The sequence below is a fragment of the Delphinus delphis genome, chromosome 6 (genome assembly GCF_949987515.2).
Source record: "Delphinus delphis chromosome 6, mDelDel1.2, whole genome shotgun sequence".
Taxonomy (NCBI): Eukaryota; Metazoa; Chordata; class Mammalia; order Artiodactyla; family Delphinidae; genus Delphinus; species Delphinus delphis.
In genome coordinates this window covers 729,548-748,698 of record NC_082688.1, presented here as the reverse complement: position 1 = coordinate 748,698, position 19,151 = coordinate 729,548, and the positions used below count along the sequence as shown (strand labels likewise).

The window sequence follows — 19,151 nt, the reverse complement described above, 5'->3', positions numbered from 1 at the left end:
TTTGCCCTCCTTGTACAAGCTCTGCCCTGGCCCTGACGGCCCAGTAGGGGGAGGCCTGGAGAGGCACCAGGCAAGGCTGGCGTCGACCGTCCCCTCCCAGCCCAGGGCAGAGCAGCCCAGGGCCCTGGGAGGGAGGGGGCGGGGCCTCGGGTGGGAGGGGAGGGGCGGGGCCCAGGCTGGTGGGGGAGAGACGTGTGCGCGGTGTCCCCACCCCGGGAGTGGAATTCCTGCTGGAGGAGTTAGGCTGGCCTGCCCACAGCGCCGCCGCCTAGAATACAGCTGGCTGACACAGGGATCGCTGCGGCTGGGCCTGGCAGAGCCTCTTGGGGACGGGACGGCACGCTGGGCCCAGGAGCCGCCCGCAGCTGGCACGGCTGTTGGGGCCCGAGTGAAGTTCATTCTGAGTGGGGCCTGGAGCCAGGAGGAGGAGGCAGTCGCTGCAAGGTCAGTGCCAGGCCATGCCCCAGCCCCGGAGGGCCACACTGACCTTCACAGCCCCGGCCTGCCCCGTCGCCGCCCTGGGGTCCCCACCCACCCATCCCGACCCCTGCCCTGGAGGCACCGCCCCTGAACTGTGCCCTGGGGCCCCCACTCATGGCCCTGCTGACCTCAGCTCTGGGCTCACCAGTCTGCCTTTGGCCTCCCTGGGCCCTGAGCACCTGGACCCTCTGCGCCAAGTGCTGGTAGATAATGGGTCAGACAGCGGGGCCCTTGGGAGCCCCCAGGGTGCCAGGACTCCAGACAGTGAGCCCCTGCTGGGGGCTGCAGCCTCGGCCCGCCCCTGGGCCCGGCCCACAGAGAACGAGGACGAGGACGAGGACGAGGAGTGCCCCATCTGCACTGAGGCCTACGGGCCCGGGGAGCACCGCCTCACCCTGCTGAACTGCGGCCACGGCCTATGCGTGGGCTGCCTGCACCGGCTGCTGGGTGCAGCCCCCAGTGCTGACCTGGGCCGGGTGTGCTGCCCGCTGTGTCGCCAGAAAACACCCACGCTCGAGTGGGCGATCTGCCGGCTGCAGGAGGAGCTGCTCCAAGCCGATGGGCCCCAGCGCCCTGCGCCCAACGCCCTCCCCGTGCCGCCCCGCCGGGGCCCCGGGCCCTGGGCCTCCCTAGAGCACCGCTACCAGCTGCGCTTCCTGCCGGGGCCTGTGGGCAGCCGAGGCTGCCTGCCCTTTCTGCCCTGCCCGCCCTGCCTGGGCTCCCGGCTCTGGGCCCTGCGGGAACGGGGGCCCTGCGCCCGCCGCCTGGCGCTGCTGGGGCTGCTGGCCCTCGAGCTGCTGGGGCTGCTGCTCATCTTCGCCCCACTCGCGCTGCTGGGGCTGCTCTTCGTGCTGCTGGACAGCTCCCGCCGCTAAGCAGAGCCCGTCACGGCCGCCACCAGCACGGCCTGGGTCTGGGACAGCCATGGCCGCCAGCGGACAGGAGGCCCAGGCTGGCCCGAGCCTTGGTGCCCTGAGGCCCGATGACCAGGCTGAAGGACCCAAGGGTGACCGGGGCACTAGCCTTCAACCAAGGCCCAGCACCCGGGCAGGGCCACCCAGGAGCCTGTGTTCAGCATCTGACCCAGCCAGGGACTCCAGACTGCCCTGCTGCCCGGACATGCCACTGACGCCCAGGACAGCACTGGAGGAGCTCTGTGACACGGGCCCCAAGTGCCCCTCGATGGACAGGCCCCACACTGCTGCCAGGCTGTCGCCGCCCTCCCACCTGGCCTGCCTGCAGGAGCGGGACGGGACGGGTGCAATGGCAGGGAGTCGAGTCCTTGGAGTGGGTGGAGCCCTGGGCCGGGGCTGCAGGACCCCCACCTGCCCACGTTCCAGATAAGGGCCAGCGTGTGTTCCCTGAAGGTCAGTGTAGCCGAGGGGAGGGCTCCTGCCGCACAGGCCCAGCCCACAGAGGGCCTGCTCACCTGGCCAGTCAGGATCCAAGTGGCGACCCTGAACAGCCGGAGGGTCAGCACACGCCCCTCAGCTTCAAGGGACGTGGGCCCAGCCAGGCCCTGGAGACGCAGAGCACCAAGCTGGGCCCCAGTTCTGCCCCTGCCTCCTCTGTGGCCTCCCTTCGGGGAGCCGGGGCCTTCATCTGAAGGACAGGCGCCGTCACAGCGCCACCTCCTGGGCTCGTTGGTGACATGCTGAGCCCTGTGCCCAGCGCGCGAGATGGCCCTCGGTAATAAACGGTAGCTGCTACTGCCACTGTTGTGGCTGCGTCGCCGTCATCTTTACCCTGCCTTCACCAACCAGGCGACAAAGTTTCTTCTCCAAATGCAGGTCGTTCTGGTGCCAGACAGGAGACCCTCCTCCGGTCCTCATACCTGATCGTGACTGCGGCCAGCCTTTGTCCCAACCCCAGCCCAGGCTGGCCCCCAGGCCATTCTCACATAACCTCAGAGGATCAGGCAGGCACCAGGGGCCAGCTGGACTGACTTGTTCCCCCGTTGGCTGCACTCACATCCAGCGGCCAGTGCAGAGGAAGCGTCCTCCCTTTGCCCAGCTGGGCCTGCTTTGCACACCTGCCCCCACAGTCCCGCCTGGCACATACAGGAGGCTGGCTCCGCATAGAGGTGTGGGGCGTTCTCTCTCACACACACACACACACATACACACACACACACACACACACACACGAGTGTCAGGCCCGGCCCTCCTGGGCAGCGTGCCTGGACCAGACTGGCCCCCAGCGAGCAGACCAGGTTGACCCCAAACAGCACTGGGCCTTCCTCTGGCTGCTCCAGCCTGGACCCTGTCAGGGCTGCAGCCCTGCGTGCCCACCCTGGCCCAGGCCTGTGCGCAGGCCTAGGCTTCAGTCCAGGGAACGAGGTGCAAACTTTGGCAGAGTTTTAATGGCAAGGTTGGCTGCAGCGACAGTGCCACGCGGGTGGGGACCAGAAGCTGTGGTGGGCAAGGGGTCAGTGGGCAACAGGGCAGGGCCAGATCCCTGAAGAAGCAGCGAGCGAGGACCGGTGGGCGGTGGCGGGCGGGCGGGCGGGCGGGCGCTACATGATGGAGCAGGCAGACAGCGGGTTCCGCACGTGGCAGGTGCACGCGGCCCCGCAGTACTGCCGGAAGGTCTGGTAGCAGCTGCCCTCAGGCTCGCCCCCCCACTGGCCACCGGACGGAGCGGTCAGTGCCTCGGGTGGCAGGCGGCTCAAGATGGACGTGTTGACGGCCAGCGCAGCCAGGCCGTAGTCAGTGAAGAGCACAGTCTCGCGGCGGCAGGTGGGACAGGAGATGAACTTGTACTTGGGGCAGGACTCGTAGAGAATCTGCAAGCACTGCTCACACACAGAGTGCAGGCAGGACAGCACGCGGGGCCGCCGCTGCGTGACGTTGTACGTGTGCCCGCAGGTGGGGCACTCCAGAGGCTCTCCTGCAGCCGCTGCCGCTGCCGCGGAGGCCCCTGAGGCCGCAGGGCCAGGCCGAATCACGTACTGATTCACGATGACCTCGTCCGCCGGCGCCACTCGGGGGAAGCCCAGCTCCGCGCTGCCCTTGCGGGGCCGACGTGGCAGTGGCGGGGTGCAGGGCGCCCCTTCCAAGGCAGGCATGTCCCCCCCACAGGCCTGGTTGACGATGATCTCTGTGTCTGAGGGCCAGGCTCTCTTGGGTGCCAGAGCAGGGGTGGGCCGGGGTGCAGGTGGGAAGCAGGGGGCGGCCGCCTGCAGCTCGGGGAACTTCTCAGGGTGGACCATCTTCATGGCCTCCATCTTGAGGATGACATGGGGGCCCTTCAGGCAGGACATGAGGAAGCTCGGCCAGCCACTGCCCGCCTCGGGCCCAGGGTCAGCCGGCATCCGGCTGTCTCCAGTCAGACTGGGTGTTCGGGTGGGTGGGGGAGTTGGGTGCGGCCGGGGGGGAGGAGAGGGGGCAGCATCCTGGTCCCGCCAGGCCTGGTGGGGACCCTGGACGCCCTGTGGACTCCTGGGGGAGGCTGGCAAGAGCTTGGGGGGAAGGGCCCCCCCCAGTGGCCACAGTGGCTTCTCAGGTCCAGTCCGAGGAGGAGGAGGAAGGAGCGGGGGAGGAGGAGAGGAACAGGGGCAGGGGGGTGTGGGAGACTGCCCTGGGCTGGAGGTCGGGCCCAGGGGCTCACCCAGGGTCTCTGGCTGCTGAGGCTGGCGAGGGGGCGTTGGGGGGTGTCCCCCTGCAGCCGAGATCAGCCGTCCCGGGGCCGGGACATCCGGGCAGGCAGGGGCTAGGTGGGCCCCATGGCTCCAGGACAGGGCGCCCAGGGAAGGCAGCTAGCCTGAGCCCTGGCTGCGGAAGGACCCGGGCTGCAAGCTCGGCGGCGGCGGCGGCGGCCGCGGCGGGAGCAGAGGAGAGGCCTTCACCGGGCCCGAGCTGCAGGTGAGAGACAGCGTGAGGGCAGCGCCCGGGCCCACCCTCACCCTCACCCTCACCCTCACCCTCACCCTCAACCTCACCCTGCACAAAAGGGTGCCCGACCTCTGACCCTTACCCTCGCCAGACTCGGAACCCAGCCCCCTCCCCTGTCCCCGTTCCCGAGGCCCGACCTCTGCCTAGGAGTGGAGGCCGGCCAGCGGCGACCCCGCGCTGTCCCGCCCCGCCCGCGCTCACCTGCCCCAGCCTGGCGTCCCCGGCCGGGCCGCGCGCCGCCGCCGCAGAGGTTGTCTCAAAGGCAGGCCTGGATGCGGCGCCCGCGCCTTGGCCCGGTGGCTCCGGCGGCTCTGGCGGCGACCTCGGGCGATGGCCGGGCCGCGGCGGCTCCCGGGGGCGTGGGGCGCGGGGCTCGGCTCGGCGCGGCGGCGGCGGCGGCGGCGGCGGCGGCAGGTGCGTGCCGAGCGTGGCGCGCTCTGCGGCGGAGGCGCGGGGACCGCAGTGCGCGCGGCGCCCGCCCGCGCCCGCAGCGCCACCCCCCCCCCCCGTCTGGGGACCCGCGCGGGGTCCGCGGGGCGGGGCCAGTCTCTCTGCCGCCCCTCGATCCGCCGCGGGCCTGGCGCCCGCTCTCGGGGTCGCCCTCCTCCTCCCAGCGCGGGCCGCGTGGGGGTCAGGATCTCCGCGGCGTCCCCCCTCCTGCCTCCCCTTCCCCCGTCCCCGCCTGGCTGAGCCTGGGTCCTAGTCAAGCCCCCCGCCTCAATTCTGGAAGGGAAAGCCTGCTTTGAGCTCTCACAATGCCAGAGGGAGGAAGGGGAGGAGAGAGCCCAGGGGTGGTCCCATGAAAGCTGGTTCCCAGGACCCCACCATGGGACTGCCTTGTGTCCCCGCCAGAGTCAGGGTCTCTGCTTGCCCTTCCACTCGGCCCCCAGTGGGGATGCCTCCAGGGTTTTCTGGCTCACAGGTGCAGCAGGCTGTTTCAAAGACCGCGTTGTGACAGAAGAGGGTGATCAGGGGCGGGCAAGCCACATCAGAGGAGTGAATGGAGGGAGGAACGGCAGTTGGGAGAATGCTCCAGGGACAGGACAGTTGGACAAATGGGTGGTGTGAGGGGTAGGTGCAAGGTCAAACAGACAGCTGGACAGGCTGCCATGGGGCAGCTCAGGGAGGACACGCACCTACACAGGGTGGGGTGGCCCTTTCCAGCATCCCAGCAGGTCAGCACGTGTCCCGTTGTCACAGAGTTGTGTGCTAACCTGACCGCACCCAGCACAGAGGCTCCATTCCTTTCTGCTTCTTCCTCAGGCCAGGCTTCCTTGCCCACCCCCTCACCCCCCGGGATACGCCCTCTGCCTGTGAGGAGCTCTCAGGTGAGAGGGAAGACAGAGGACACGCTGACAAATACAGGGCAAGGGACCAGGGCTGCATGGGCCTCCAGAGAGCCTTTCCCTAACCTGCCAGGGCCACCACATGGCATGCTGGCACTCCTTTGATCAGCACTGGGCCATGCACCTAACTAACCCTGGACAGTCCCAGCCCCTTCTGGCCACAGCTCCTCTGCTCTGTACAGGCCAGACTGGCTATACACCTAGCCCCAAGTCCTGCAGGCAAAAGAGCCCGGAAAGGTCGGCGCTCCTATTAAAGGGCCCCACGCGGGCAAAACAGGCTGCAGAGGCACCCCTGGCCCATAGGCCTTGACTTTGCCGCTCTTTGCCATCTCAGGCTAGTGCCTGCGCCTCTGTGCCCTCCCCCATTCAGCGAGAGCATGTGTGCTAGTGTGCAGGTGCCCCGTGGGAGGGGCAGCGGGGTGCTTATGGGGCCCTGGCGCGAAGGCAGAGAACCTGCGGCAGCCCCGACCAGGGGAGGACTGGGGGTCCAGTCTAGGCAAGGGCTTTGCTCATCTCCCCACCAACTCCCTAGGCGCGCACCCAAGGTGGTACCGGCCACTAGGCCCCACCCCTTACCCGAGGCCCCGCCCCCGGAGATAAAGTCCACCCAGTGCAAGGCTCCCGCCCAGAGCCCGCCCAAACCCACGCCTCCCGAGCCGGGCGGCTCAGAGATGGTGCAGCCCAAGCCGGGTCCTGGACAGATGAGGCCAGCTGACCCCGAACCTGGTGTTTAGGAAAACCCTTGAGCGCAGAGGCTTCTGGGGAATATAGTTCCCACCGGTCGCACCTCCACCCCAACCCTGTCAGTCCTGTTTTGCGCATGCGCCAGCCTCCTCTCAGCAAGGGGCAGAATCTGTAGGGGCTGTGGGCGGGGCTTCTGGCGCCTGCGCACTGGACCTCTGTTGTCCGCCTCCGAACTTCCCGGTCTTTGGGCCTAATTGCCCCTACGTCTGGTGCCGCATCGGTACTACTCATGTCCGGACCGGTCTGACCGGCCCCATGCAAGCCACTCTGGTCAGCTGGCCTCTGGGCCATGTCTGATTTGATCCCGCCCTTCCTGGGGGTGCCCCCCGAGCGCCAAGGACTAGGGGTGCGTGTCCAGGCCGCACCCTACTGTCCCGGTTGCCCCAAGCGGAGCTCACCGTGCCAGGCCCAAACCCAAGACCCCAGTGCTCACATCCACCCCCCCACAGACAGCGACCCTGTATGGCAGGTGCTGTGTGCCCCCTCACAGATGGAGGGGATGCAAGGGCCAAGGATGGGGACGCTGAGGGATCGGGGGCTTGTGGCCCACGAGGCCACCAACCAGAGGGAAACTAGTTTCAGAAATGAGCTAGAAACGTCACTTGTGTATGAAGCCCATGTCGCCAATTGTAAGATAAGTAAGTTTTATCGGCAAAGGTGTGTAAACCGAGCATTTCTTATCGGTTAAAAAAACCAGCAAACCTCCAAGCCGTGTGTTCGCAAACATCTTGGTCTCTGCCTGCGGGGTAGAGGCTGGGTCACAGTGAGGACCTCTGCTCTCTGCTTCGGAGCAGAGGCTCTGAGACGTGTGAGTAATGGCTGGGCCCCCAGACCACCTGCAGGCCTGACCCCAGACTCGCCTCCTGTCCTGCCTTCTGGTGAGCTGCAGGTCCCTGGAGGGCCAGGACATGCCCCAGATGCGTTGAGGCTGAATCACCCAGGCTGGCAATGTCCCGGGGAGGCCAGGCTGCAGTCAACGCCCATCCAAAAAAGGAACGGTGGGTGGCCGCTGTGCTCCAGGAGCCGGGGCCTCCTGGGATCCTGGGAACCCCATCTTTGAGCCCCGCCCACAGCCCCGCCCCTCCCCAGGAGGGAAAGGGCAGCTGCCAGTCGCTCAGCTCACAGGCGCCGGGGCCCGGCCCAGAGAGCTCACGGGCACCGGCCCAGAGAACAAGACAGCTTGCTGCCGCCACCACTTCAGGTGGGTCCTGGGCTGAGGGGCTTCCACACCCCCTGTAGGACCAGCTTAGCTGCATATCCCAGCCCCCACCCCACTCCCAGCTCCGTCATAGGGTCCTGTCTCTCAGGGAGGGCAGGGGACACCTGGGGGCAGCTAGGAGACGCTGGCCCTCACTCTCCTTACTCTCCGCTGCCTTGCACACGCACTGACACATAGGCCTCACACACACACTCAGGCGCTTCCACAGCCTGGCTCTTCTTGGGTTCCCCTCCACTGAGCTGATTTTGTCTCCTCTGCCCACCCCTGCCAGGGCAAGCCATGGACCCCCCTGAGATGCTCGTCAAGGACCCGTATGCCCATGTCAGCATCCCGAGGGCTCACCTGCGGCCCGAGCTGGGGCAGCAGCTGGACGCGGCTCCATCCTCCTTGGAGTCTCAGCCTCTGCCCGTGGGGTCCTGCACCCTGGAGCCTACCGAGGAGGCCCCAGGGCCCAAGGGTGCCAAGGGGCCTGCCTCCATCCAAGGCCAGCAGGCCTGGCAGCAGCCCTGCACCCCCTATGGCAGTGGGCAGGGCCAGGCAGGACTGACCTACGCTGGCCTGCCGCCGATGGGGTGTGGCGGCAACACTGCCCACCACTGCTGGTGCTGTGTCATTTCCTAGCCTGGCCCCTGGGCCGCAGGGCCTGCTGCGCGGCGCCGCCACACGGCAAGCCGGGTCTCTGCTCAGGTGGCCACAGCAGTGCCTGGACAGTTGGAACAGCCACTGGCCTGTTGTCATGGGCGTTGGCTGCTCCCCACCCTGGACAGCGGCACCTACCCACCGAGAAGGCTGACAGCTCAGCCCCCGCCCCTGAAACAGAGCCCTGGGCGTTAGCCATAATGGCAGCCCCGGGGACACCCTTGACCACCTCTTCAAGGCCCAGGGCCAGGCAATAAAGCAGGGCGAGCTTCGTCCCGGCCCCTCTTCCTTGCTGCTACCCGCTTTGGGAGGGTCCCAGGCTGGAGGCCACCACAGGCTGCCAGCCGCTATGGGACATTCCGGGGTGGGGCAGCCTCATGACAACCTAACCTGCTCTGCACTCTCAGGTTGGCCCAGAGGCTGGACAGGAAGGCTGGTCGGGCCTGGGTTTGAGCTGCCCTGCATTCCCTGGGGCCGAGGGTGAGCATGGGAGACAAGAGAGTCTGCGGCTCACACGGCAGGAGCATGCTGGGCCTGGAACCAGGAGTAGAGCCCGAGAGACGCCTCCAGGAGGAGGGCTGTGCTGGCAGCCCAGTGGTGGGCGGCACCAGCGCGGGCAGGTTTCCAGGAGTGGAGCCCAGGTGGCCAGCAGCGAGCCTGCCCACCCGAGACTCACTGCCCTGCCTCGGCCGGGGTGTTTTCCTGGTTTCCCACAGAACATCCAATTCCTGAACATCTGCCGTGTGCTTCTCCCTGCTGTCCTGCCTCTGGGGCCTGGGCTTTGTGGAGGTGGGCAGAGAAGGCGCTGGGCCAGACCCATCCCCCACCTGTCCAAGCAGCACAGCGCACCTGCGTCAGGGGCATGTGGGGAGCTGAGCCGTTTGGCACGGGGGTGAGGCCGGGATGCCGGTGTGAAGACTGAGCAGCGAGGCCGGTACCGGGCACACTGATGTTTCCGGGACCAGGCAGAGAGAGCCGGAGGAGGCCAAGCTGGCCCCGCAGGATGGACGTGTCCTGGTGCCAGCCTTCCCCCGACCCCTGGTGACTGGCCACACGGCAGGACTGGTCCCTGGGCGTGGGCAGGCGTGTCACTGGCCTGACTCCACGGGGCTCAGGCTCCCGGCCCTGCCCCATGACTGGCCCGCACAGGAAGATGACCCCACCTGGGCCAGTCACCAAAAACCCATCTGACCAGCCCAGGAGGCGGGGGCCTGCCGGGATGGCAGGAGTAAGGAGGGGACCCTCTGGGCCTGGCTTCCTCTAGCGGGACAGAGAGGGTTCTGGGGTCCTGACCTCAACCCACCCTTCCCAACACACCCCATTCTGCTATGTCACTGGGCTGGCCCCAGAGCTTTGACCAGGCAGAGGCCAGGGGGAGGTGACCTCTGAGGAGGGCATCCGGAGCTGCCCGCGGTGCCCTGCACCTCAGAGAGTTTCTGGGTGGTCTCTGTATGAGTGGGGATCTCCACTCCTGTGCTGGAGGGCCTCCTTGCAGCCTTACGGGGCTGGCTTGTGATGGGAACATGACAGGCCTAGCCCAGACAGGGACAAAGGCAATGGGACAAATCAACATGGACACACACACCGTGACTGTGCTTGAGCCACAGAGCAGAAGGACTCCTCAGAGCTCTGAGCTGGTGGGGGTCCTGGCAGGCTTCCTGGAGGAGGTGACGCTTGAACTAAGAACTGAAGAACAGGCATCACCCAGGTCAAAGCCAAAAAGCTTTCCCATCGTGAGGTGGGGGTGGAGTATGAGTGCGGGTGGGGTGGGCACAGGTCTGGGTGGACGAAGCGGGAAGATGGGCAAAGTTGAGTGGCAAAGCCAGGCCTGGGTGAGGGGTTAGTGGAGCTGGGTCTGCGCATGAAGGGGGCGGGGCAGGCAGAGTGGGGGGGGCCCTTATCTCCTGATGAGTTGGTGGTGCCGGTGGATCCAGTTGCAAGCTCTTTGTGGCTGAAAGGGGAGCCCACGCCTGCCCACAGCCACCACCTGCCTCCCTGCTGACTGGTCCGTGGTAGGCCAGTAACGCGAGCCCCAAGGAGGGAGCCGCAGGGCGCCCTGGGTCCCCCCTACGCCCAGCCACCCTCTGGCTGGACATAGCCACCCAGCAGAGTGGATGCAGGTAAGAGACGCCTGCGGCTCAGGCAGGCTGGGGTGGGTTCGGGCCTGGGATGGCGCACGAGAGCCACAGAGGGAGACCAGACAGCAGGGCAGGGTGCTGCCCAGCAGCTGTCACAGGGACCCAGGCTGTGCCCAGAGCCTGGTGTCCACCAGGCCCACTGGCCACCACCCACCCTCCCGTGTCCGCAGAGGCCTGGGCTCCTGTCCTCCGGTGGGGCTTCTGGTGCTGAGGCCCCAACCACGCAGGACAAGCATGGGCAGCCTGGGACGGGTAGGCTGCAACCCCCCTGCATGCCTCCCCCAGGATGCTGCCGCCAGAGGGTCCCCGGGCCTCCGAAGAGGGCACAGCCGCTGGGCCCCAGCGAGGTGACTGCGTCATCTGCTACTCAGCCTATGACCTCACTGGACACCTACCCCGCCGCCTCTACTGCGGTCACACCTTCTGCCAGGCGTGCGTGCGGCGGCTGGACACGCCAGCCCACGAGCAGCGCTGGATCCCCTGCCCGCAGTGCCGCCAGAGCACACCCACGCCCCGTGGAGGGGTGGCCATGCTGGACCTCGACCTGGCTGCCTTCCTGGCCGTCAGGGCCGAGCGGGAGCCGCCTCGCACAGAACCCCAGCCCCCCACGCCCCTCAAAGGCAGCACCGCCATCACTCAGCAGCCGGCCAGGCTTTGGCCTGCCTTGGGCCCCCAGCCCCACTTCCCCCAGCCCAGATGCTGCTTCTGGGGCTGCAGCGGCCTCTGCTGGGACCCCCCAGGCAGCCCCGAGGCCTGAGCTCCGGCCGGTCTGCAGCACGCCTGCCCAGAACCTCTGGCACGTCTGCCCAGAACAGCCTGGCGGCAGAGTGTCCCGGGTGCCACTCTGCGTGTTCACCCCGGGGCCACAACCTAAGGTCGGGAGCTGTGCCCACAGTACCGTAAGCCCCTGCAGGAGCTGGAATCCCAGCCAGGATTCCCAGGCCCCGCGCTGGTCTGTGTGCAGGGGAGCGGTGCTGCTGTCAGAGTCGCCTGCAAGGCCAGCCCGGGTCCAGACCCAGCTCACAGGGTGGCTCCTGAAAGGGTCTGGGCTGCAGGCCGGAGCGGCAGGGCCCGGCAGAGGCTGTTCCCGGTCCTGCTGGAGCAGGTCTCCCCTCCTCTACAGAACGGCCCAGAGGCGTGAGCCCGGAAGGAGGGAGGGCCTCTCCCTTCACCCCTGGCCCGTGAGGCAGCCCTGCGATGTTTGTCTGCTCACTGAGCTCCCGCTGTGTCGGGAGCTGTTTGGGGAGGGTCCCCCGCAGGCCCAGTCACTGCTGCCACAGGTGTCCAAGGAGGTCCAGGCCCAGGGTGGGGGGACCTGCCTGAAGGGCTGCTCAGGACAGCCGCTCCCATGCCAGGCCCTCAGCTTCCTTCTGCCTCCCCGTGGCCACCAGACAGGCCCTTCAGAGGGACCAGAGCATGTGCTGGAGACAGTGGACGCAGACCCCACCAATTGGGCTGCAGCATCCCCACCCCCGCACAGGAAGGAGGCCCTGGGAGGGCCCACGGGGCCCGCGCCGGGCAGCGGGTGGCAGGGACGGACAAGAGAATGTGCTGAGAGGACACTCAGAAACCTCCGCCCTCCTGGGGACAAAGTCCCCCTGCACCAGTGACCGGTGGGCAGCAAGCAGGGGGCAGGAAGACCAGGCCTGACAGGGAGGGGCCGGCCCCAGCCGGACAGCTCTTCCTCCCCACATCCCAGGAGCAGGAAGGGGACTGACCCCAACAAGAGGCACTCCACGAGCAAGGGGGCCGCTCAGGGCTCAGCTGGAGAGAGAACAGGATGGGCCGAGTCTCCTGGTCCAGGTGAGCTTGGGCAGTGGGCTGGGCAGCAACGTGGCCTGGGGGAGGGGCCTGGCCCGCCCTCCCCCTTGCAGATGACGGCATGACACCCGTGACCGTGACCATTGCTGCCCAGCACTGGGGCTGAGCCCGCAGGGAGCTCTGCCAGGCCCAGCCCTGCCCCAAGCCCAGACCTGAACTGGATGACCTCAGGGGCTGTTGCCCTCCCCGCCTACCTGGTGCAAAGGGCTTCCCTCTGGCTATCGGACCTGGGCAGGAAAACCACAGTGAGGTCCGTAGAGCTTCCCGAGGGGTCCCCAGGCTGGCCAGTCAGAGCCCCAGCACCCTGCCCTGCCTTGGGCAGGCAGCAGGCACACCTGGCGTGTCACCGAGTCATCCATTCGTGGAAGTCCAGCACTCAGGACCCCCTGCCCAGCCCCGCAACAGCCCTGAGTGACAGTGGGGCCTGGACGAGGCGGGCACCGGGGCTGCAGCGGCACCCCTCAGGGGCCTCGGCTCCTGGGTAAACATTAATGGGGCTCAGCGCACGGCAGGTCATGTGCGCGCCCAGCAGATCTTTGACCTGCAGCTGCTCCTGGCCTGTGTCTCCTCCCCGAAGGTGCCCCTCACTACCCACACAGGTAGGAGCTTCTAGGACCAGGTGGGGACCCAGGACACTGGGGTCAGGGCTGGGTGACCTCCAGGGCTTAGGCGCCCCCCCCACTCTCTAGGAGCTGAGGGAGAGAGAGCAGCTTGGGGGCAGCAGGCTCCCCAGCTCCCGGGCCTTGGGCACTGGGAGCTGAGGTAGGCGGCTCGATGGGAGCTCCAGACCCAGCAGGCTGAGGAGGGAGCCTTGAGGTGGGGTGGGGGCGACCAAGCCCCCTGTCCTGCCCCCCATCACTGGAGGTGGGGCCCTTATCAAGCGGAGATGTTGCCGTTTGGTACCAAATACCAGAGTCTAAGCCGCGACCGGCTGCAGTGGTCTCTGTGACACCTGATAGGAGAGGTCCCCGAGTCCCCGGCTCCCGACCACTTCCGGCCACACCCCAGCACCCTAGGCCACCCACCAGGCCTTCTTCCAGCCAGGACCAGCAATGGAGCCAGGGTTCTCTCAACTCGGTCCCCCCAAACTGGACTGGGCTCACCTGACAGCCACTTGAGGTCACTATAGCCATCTCCCTGCAGACAGGGAAGGGGACAGTCACCAAGGCCAACGGCGGGTGGGAAGGGAGGACAGCGGTGAGGTCTCAGGCCAGGGGACCCCAAGACCTGGCGGGCAGGGGTAGGAGCTGTGTCTGAACTGCCCTTCGCCCCAGCAGATCTAGATTTGGGCCTGGGCCTGTCCCTGCCCAAAATCCATGCCGAGTTCCCTCACCTGCGCCCAGGACCCTCCTGCCACTCTGGACACAGTTGGCCTGGTGGACCAGAGGCTGGGAAATGCAGGTACCAGCAGCCCCAGGGTCCCGGAGCCTCGGCCTGCCTCCCTGCCCACCCACCTGGCCCCTGACCCATTGCTCTGGGGAAGCTGGGAAAGGGGCTCCAGCCCATCCGTCCCCAGGAGAGCCCAGGGGCCGGAACAGTTAGGGGCCCCCCTCCTTCCCACTCTTGTCCCTCACCCCAAGCCCCTGTGCCACAGTCCCCCCAACCCCTTTGGGCGCCACCTAAAGGTGTCCAGGAAACAGCTAGGTTCCTGGCCCTACCTGACCCTGATCCCTGCAGGGACCTCCGGTTCTGCCCCCATCTTGGAAGACGGGGATGTGGACCCCTGGGCCCTCCCTCAGCTAAAGGACACTGGCCAGTCCTGGAAAGGTAGGTCTGGAGATGCTGGGTAACCGGACAAACGAGGCTCGGACTTGTCAGGGTGTGAGCGTGAGAGGGTTCTTGGGGAGAGAGAGCAAGGAGGGGGTTTGCCTCAACGGGCCCCATGGAAACCCGCCACGCAGACCACCACCAGGGCACCCTGGTCCCTCAGCTCAACGGCCTGCCTGCCCACCTGCCCTCCCTCCTCCCTCCTGTGGGCAGTGAGGCTCCCCGGAGGCCCTAAGGGGCTGTCTGCTTGGCCACTCTGCAAAGGAACAGAGGAGAGGGACCCTGGCCCTGTGCTGGGAGAGGGGAGAAGAGGAAGGGGCCTGGAAGGGGAGCCGGGGCGGGGGCAGGGTGGGGACTGGCTGAGGACAGCCCTGCCCTCTGTCCTCAGAGCTCAGCATGGCCGGCAGGGTGCTCCAGGGGGCTGCTGGCTTCCTCAAGGCCTGTGGGCTCCTGGGCAGCCTCTACCTCTTCATCTGCTCCCTGGACATCCTCAGCTCTGCCTTCCAGCTGCTAGGCAGTGAGTGACTGGCTAGGTGGCTGGGGGTGGGGCAGCCAGCCAACCGTCCCCAGCCTCAGGGCACCATCTCCCGGGCGTAGGCAAGGTAGCTGGAGACATCTTCAAGGACAACGTGGTGCTGTCCAACCCTGTGGCTGGACTGGTCATCGGCGTGCTGGGCACGGTCCTCGTGCAGAGCTCCAGCACGTCCTCCTCCATCGTGGTCAGCATGGTGGCCTCCAAGCGTGAGTGCCCCCCTCCCCTCCCCCAGGATGGTGGTGGCGGGGTGAGGGCCGAGAGGCTGATGCAGTGCCCCTACAGTGCTGACCGTGCGGGCATCTGTGCCCGTCATCATGGGCGTCAACGTGGGCACATCCGTCACCAGCACCCTGGTCTCGATGGCACAGTCGGGGGACCGGGACGCGTTTCGGAGGTGAGTGAGGTGCGGGGGAGGGCAGGGGCTGCGGCTGGGGCTTCCGACCACCCAACTCCGTGTGGCCTCAGGGCCTTTGGCGGCTCAGCCGTGCACGGCGTCTTCAACTGGCTCACGGCGCTGACCCTGCTGCCGCTGGAGAGCGCTGCGGCCCCCCTGGAGAGGCTCAGCGCACTGGCCCTGGGCGCTGCCAGCCTGCAGCCCGGGGGGCGCGCGCCTGACATCCTCAAGGTGCTGACACGGCCGCTCACACGCCTCATCGTGCAGGTGAGGCCAGCCGCTGCTTCCGGCAGGACCCACACGCCAGGCGTGGCGGGGAGGGGTTTCTTGGGGAGGTGGCGACAGACAGTCGAGGCAGATGTGGGCAGGGCGTCATCGGCTGGGGAAGAGAGAGCACACTGGGCCGGGCTGTGGTCCTCTGAGCCCCCGGGGAGTCCAACACCAGACCCAGACTCCTCTGTCCCCCAGCTGGACGCTGATGTCATTACGGGCCGCGGCACAGGCAACGCTACCAACAGTAGCCTCATTAAGCGATGGTGTGGCACCGAGGTGCAGACGGTGAGGTGCCTTGGACCCCTGAACTCCGACCCACTGAATTAGCCGGTGCTGGCTACTCTGAGCCTGTCCTGAGCCCAACCCGCCTTGCCTCCCCAGACTGCAGGGAACAGCAGCACCTGTGCGGCGGCCACTGGGGGCCCCTGCCCTGCGCAGCTTCCCTGTGAGGCCCGGCGCCCGCCCCAGCCCCGCCCACCCCGCGCGCGGGCCGCAGCTCACCCGCCCCAGCCCCGCCCACCCCGCGCGCGGGCCGCAGCTCACCCACCCCTGCCCCGCCCACCCCGCGCGCGGGCCGCAGCTCACCCACCCCTGCCCCGCCCACCCCGCGCGCTGGCCGCAGCTCACCCACCCCTGCCCCGCCCACCCCGCGCGCTGGCCGCAGCTCACCCACCCCTGCCCCGCCACCAGGCCGCCACCTGTTCGAGGGCACAGCGCTCGCGGACCTGGCCGTGGGCTTCATCCTGCTGGCTGCCTCCCTGCTCGTGCTCTGTGCCTGCCTCGCCCTCATCGTCAAGCTGCTCAGCTCCACTCTGCGGGGCCGCGTGGGCCAGGCCGTGAGCACCGTCGTCAACGCTGGTGGGCCTTGGGGAGGCGGTGAGGGTGGCGGCGAGGAGGCCCGACTGCGGGTGACCGGCTCCCCCTCCGCAGACTTCCCCTCCCCATTCGGCTGGCTCAGCGGCTATCTGGCCATCCTCGTGGGGGCCGGCCTGACCTTCGCGCTCCAGAGCAGCAGCGTCTTCACTGCAGCCGTCGTGCCGCTCATGGGTGAGCACGACAGGTGGTACCTGGCCGAGGGGGCAGGGGGTGAGGGGCCCGTGACGACCCCTGGCTCCCCCAGGGGTCCGGGTGATCAGCCTGGAGCGGGCGTACCCCCTCTTCCTGGGCTCCAACATCGGCACCACCACCACGGCCCTGCTGGCTGCCCTGGCCAGCCCTTCGGATATGCTGATCAGCGCCGTCCAGGTACCACCCTCCCGCACCCCTCCCCTGCCCCCAAGCCCCTCCCACTCCCAACACAGGCCTGGGGCTTGCGCTCAGGCTCAGCCCCCTCCTGTCCAGCCCTCTGGGCTGGAGGCGGCAGGCCTGCCCTGGGGCCTCAGGCTCGAGCTCTCCTGGGCCCCACCTCTGGCTGCCTGCTCAAACCTGCGGCCTCCTCATCTTCCGGGACCCCAGGGGCCCTGTGGGCATTTCTCAGGATCCCAGGCCTTCTTCTCTTCCCCTGCAACCTTATCATTTCTAGGATCCTGTAGTCCCAGGGTACCTTCTCCTCCTTTCCAGCTGGCAGCTCCCCCCAACCTCTCCTGAGGGACCACTGCATACTGCTGGCTGTGTCCCTTTGAGGCCTCCCGGCCCTCGGGGGCCTCAAGCCCCTCTATGCCAACACCTCTAGGATGTCCCCCACCCCCAGGCACCTAAACCCCACAGGCCCCTACGTGGACGACTCACCGTCCTCCTCCGTGCACCCTTGGCCGGTCACAATTCTGCCTCCGGGATGCCTCCCCCAGCTGCGCACCCCACGCCCAGTCCCATTCAATCCTGCGGATTCTCTCCAGATCATCCCGTGCTCCACTGCTTCTGTCCCAGCACCCTAACAGGTGCAGCTCCTGAAAGCCTGGATCTTGCTGGGCTGCTGCCCACAAGAAGAGATGAACCCCAGCCCCCCCCGACTCCCACCTGCTCTCTTGCCTTGGCTCTTTGTCCATTTGGAACCTCCCAGTGCAGGGCCCTGATCCACCCCCTCCAGGAAGCCCTCCGGACTGCACCCACCACACCGACTCCTCGACTTCTTCAGCAACCCCTGGAGGGAGTTGTGTTCTCTCCACGTGTGGCCCTGCAACTCCTCCTCACAGGAGCCAGGCCAGAGCCCAGGGCTGGGTGGCCAAACCCGCTCAGGGATGGCATGAGCGGGGTCACCATGAACGACGCTTTGGCAAGCTAAGCCAGCTCAGGGGAAGGTCGAATCCACGGGGTCATCACAGATGCAGTTACCACACGGGGATGCCGTACTAGGGCCCCGACCCTCAAAGTGTTGGGGGGTGCAGGAAGAGCGGGCCCAACACAGCTGGCCAGAATTTGCCCTCCCAGGCTGCCGTCTCGGCTAACGAGCGGGACCGCAAACTGCCTTTGGGCTTAGTGCCCTTTCTGCCAAGAAAAGGAGGGGCAGGCGTCCCGGGGAGCCCAGGGGACCCCGTACCACAGAGCCCAGGCTCCTGAACCCTGCCTGCCCTCCCTCCCTCCAGGTCGCCCTCATCCACTTCTTCTTCAACCTGGCTGGCATCCTGTTGTGGTACGTGGTGCCCGTCCTCCGGCTGCCCATCCCACTGGCCAAGCGCTTTGGGGACCTGACTGCCCGCTACCGCTGGGTGGCCGTCGCCTACCTGCTGCTCAGCTTCTTGCTGCTGCCGCTGGCCGCCTGCGGGCTCTCCCTGGCGGGGAGTACAGTGCTGGCTGCAGTTGGGGGGCCCCTGCTTGTGCTGGTACTCCTCATCATCCTGGTCGCCATCCTGCAGCGGCACCGGCCAGCCTGGCTGCCCCGCCGCCTGCGCTCCTGGGCCTGGCTGCCCCTGTGGCTCCGTTCTCTGGAGCCCTGGGACCGCCTGGTGAGCCGCTGCTGCCCCTGCAAGGCCTGCAGCCCCCCTCAGGCTGCGGCCAAGGAGGCCCACTGCTATGAGAACCCCGAGGTCCTGGCCTCCCAGCAGTTGTGAAGAGCGGGCGCCCCCACCCCCGTTGACCTCTGGGTGCCCTGAGGGATCCTAGTGGCTGCGGACATCTGCATCACCTGCATCACCTTCTTTGCAAATAAACAAGCCTGTACCCAGGTGTGGGTGGTCTTCTCTCCCCAACCCCAGGCTGCGTGGGCAGGGCCCCACCTGCCTCCATAGGGAGCTGGGAGTGGGGCAGCGCCGTTGCTGCCCCCAGCGGACACCCGGGGCCCGCACTGAGCCCTCGTGGGAGCTGGCCTTCCCCGGAGGTGCGGCTACACAGCTGATCCCCGAGGCCCAAGCTGTGACTCTGTTTCTCTCCGCGGCCACTGGGGACAGAAGGCCCTAAGTAGTGGCCAATCCAGAGCGTAGAGACTTCCCGCAGCAAGAAGCTCAGGGTCCAGGGAGCCTGGAAGCGGCCGGGGCCTTCCCTGTGGGTACAGGAGGGAAAGGGCGACCGGCTCCCACGCACCGCCGCCGCGGAGGACGCGCGCGGGCAGCTCCTGCGCCGTCCAGCCCCCTGTCGGCGGTCGGGCTGGAGGACGTCACGTGGCCGCGTCAGGGCCCCGAGTTCCGCAGGTGCGTCGGGGAGTGGGGAGGGCACAAGCAGAACCGGGTGGCCCCAAGGCGCCCTACTCCTTTCCGTCCCCGTTCTGCCTCTATCTCTTTTTCCGCAGAGCGTGGCGCAGGCGCTGCAGAGCACGGCGCTGCGGGGTGGCGCGTGGCCGGAGCGGGGAGGGGCGGGGGGGAGGCCCTGCGGGGAGGGGAGTGGGCGGGCGCGGGGCTGCGGGCTGCGGCTGGGGGGGGGGCGGAGCGCGGGGGCAGGCGAGCCAGTGCGCAGTTTCCCGGGTCCGCCAGCCTACAGTTGGCCGGCCGCCAGGGGCGCCACCCTGCCGGCCTGGGCAAAGGGGGTGCTCA

General features: G+C 67.7%; 5 protein-coding genes across 9 annotated transcripts; 4 read left to right on the top strand and 1 right to left on the bottom strand.

The window, feature by feature from the left end:
• Positions 1-177: 177 nt before the first annotated feature.
• On the top strand, positions 178-2,188 carry LOC132426894 (ring finger protein-like). Its single transcript, XM_060013705.1, has one exon. The coding sequence runs from the start codon at positions 459-461 to the stop codon at positions 1,353-1,355; it is 897 nt and encodes a 298-aa protein (XP_059869688.1). The 5' UTR covers positions 178-458; the 3' UTR covers positions 1,356-2,188.
• A 644-nt stretch (positions 2,189-2,832) lies between these two features.
• On the bottom strand, positions 2,833-4,770 carry RNF208 (ring finger protein 208). Its single transcript, XM_060013230.1, has 2 exons — positions 4,575-4,770; positions 2,833-4,337 (listed from the first exon to the last, which is right to left on the bottom strand). Exon 2 carries the CDS (start codon positions 3,791-3,793, stop codon positions 2,996-2,998), a length of 798 nt encoding a protein of 265 aa, XP_059869213.1. The 5' UTR covers positions 3,794-4,337; positions 4,575-4,770; the 3' UTR covers positions 2,833-2,995.
• Positions 4,771-7,585: 2,815 nt separating this feature from the next.
• Positions 7,586-8,705, top strand: CYSRT1 (cysteine rich tail 1). Its single transcript, XM_060013229.1, has 2 exons — positions 7,586-7,664; positions 7,954-8,705. Exon 2 carries the CDS (start codon positions 7,962-7,964, stop codon positions 8,301-8,303), a length of 342 nt encoding a protein of 113 aa, XP_059869212.1. The 5' UTR covers positions 7,586-7,664; positions 7,954-7,961; the 3' UTR covers positions 8,304-8,705.
• A 1,067-nt stretch (positions 8,706-9,772) lies between these two features.
• Positions 9,773-11,216, top strand: RNF224 (ring finger protein 224). Its single transcript, XM_060013228.1, has 2 exons — positions 9,773-10,059; positions 10,745-11,216. The coding sequence occupies exons 1-2, from the start codon at positions 9,773-9,775 to the stop codon at positions 11,214-11,216; spliced, it is 759 nt and encodes a 252-aa protein (XP_059869211.1).
• Positions 11,217-12,218: 1,002 nt separating this feature from the next.
• Positions 12,219-18,355, top strand: SLC34A3 (solute carrier family 34 member 3). Of its 5 annotated transcripts, XM_060013224.1 has the most exons (14): positions 12,219-12,262; positions 12,858-12,879; positions 13,558-13,681; positions 13,958-14,047; positions 14,436-14,564; positions 14,624-14,788; positions 14,865-14,976; positions 15,048-15,243; positions 15,445-15,534; positions 15,631-15,694; positions 15,940-16,107; positions 16,180-16,296; positions 16,370-16,494; positions 17,772-18,355. In XM_060013224.1, exons 3-14 carry the CDS (start codon positions 13,597-13,599, stop codon positions 18,234-18,236), a joined length of 1,806 nt encoding a protein of 601 aa, XP_059869207.1. In that variant the 5' UTR covers positions 12,219-12,262; positions 12,858-12,879; positions 13,558-13,596; the 3' UTR covers positions 18,237-18,355. The 5 variants fall into 5 exon arrangements, with proteins under 5 accessions (XP_059869207.1, XP_059869208.1, XP_059869209.1 ...); XM_060013225.1 differs by lacking the exon at positions 12,858-12,879 and having other exon boundaries at positions 12,244-12,262; XM_060013226.1 differs by lacking the exon at positions 12,219-12,262 and having other exon boundaries at positions 12,368-12,879; positions 14,645-14,788.
• Positions 18,356-19,151: the final 796 nt, after the last annotated feature.

Bases quoted from the DNA above. Each gene is read 5' to 3' on its own strand.
- LOC132426894 (XM_060013705.1), top strand. From the start codon at position 459: ATGCCCCAGCCCCGGAGGGCCACACTGACCTTCACAGCCCCGGCCTGC.
- RNF208 (XM_060013230.1), bottom strand. From the start codon at position 3,793: ATGCCGGCTGACCCTGGGCCCGAGGCGGGCAGTGGCTGGCCGAGCTTC.
- CYSRT1 (XM_060013229.1), top strand. From the start codon at position 7,962: ATGGACCCCCCTGAGATGCTCGTCAAGGACCCGTATGCCCATGTCAGC.
- RNF224 (XM_060013228.1), top strand. From the start codon at position 9,773: ATGAGTGGGGATCTCCACTCCTGTGCTGGAGGGCCTCCTTGCAGCCTT. The intron at 10,060-10,744 runs GTGGGGGTGGAG...TGCCTCCCCCAG, and splicing joins AAAAGCTTTCCCATCGTGAG to GATGCTGCCGCCAGAGGGTC.
- SLC34A3 (XM_060013224.1), top strand. From the start codon at position 13,597: ATGCCGAGTTCCCTCACCTGCGCCCAGGACCCTCCTGCCACTCTGGAC. The intron at 14,565-14,623 runs GTGAGTGACTGG...CCCCAGCCTCAG, and splicing joins TGCCTTCCAGCTGCTAGGCA to GGCACCATCTCCCGGGCGTA. The intron at 14,789-14,864 runs GTGAGTGCCCCC...GTGCCCCTACAG, and splicing joins CAGCATGGTGGCCTCCAAGC to TGCTGACCGTGCGGGCATCT.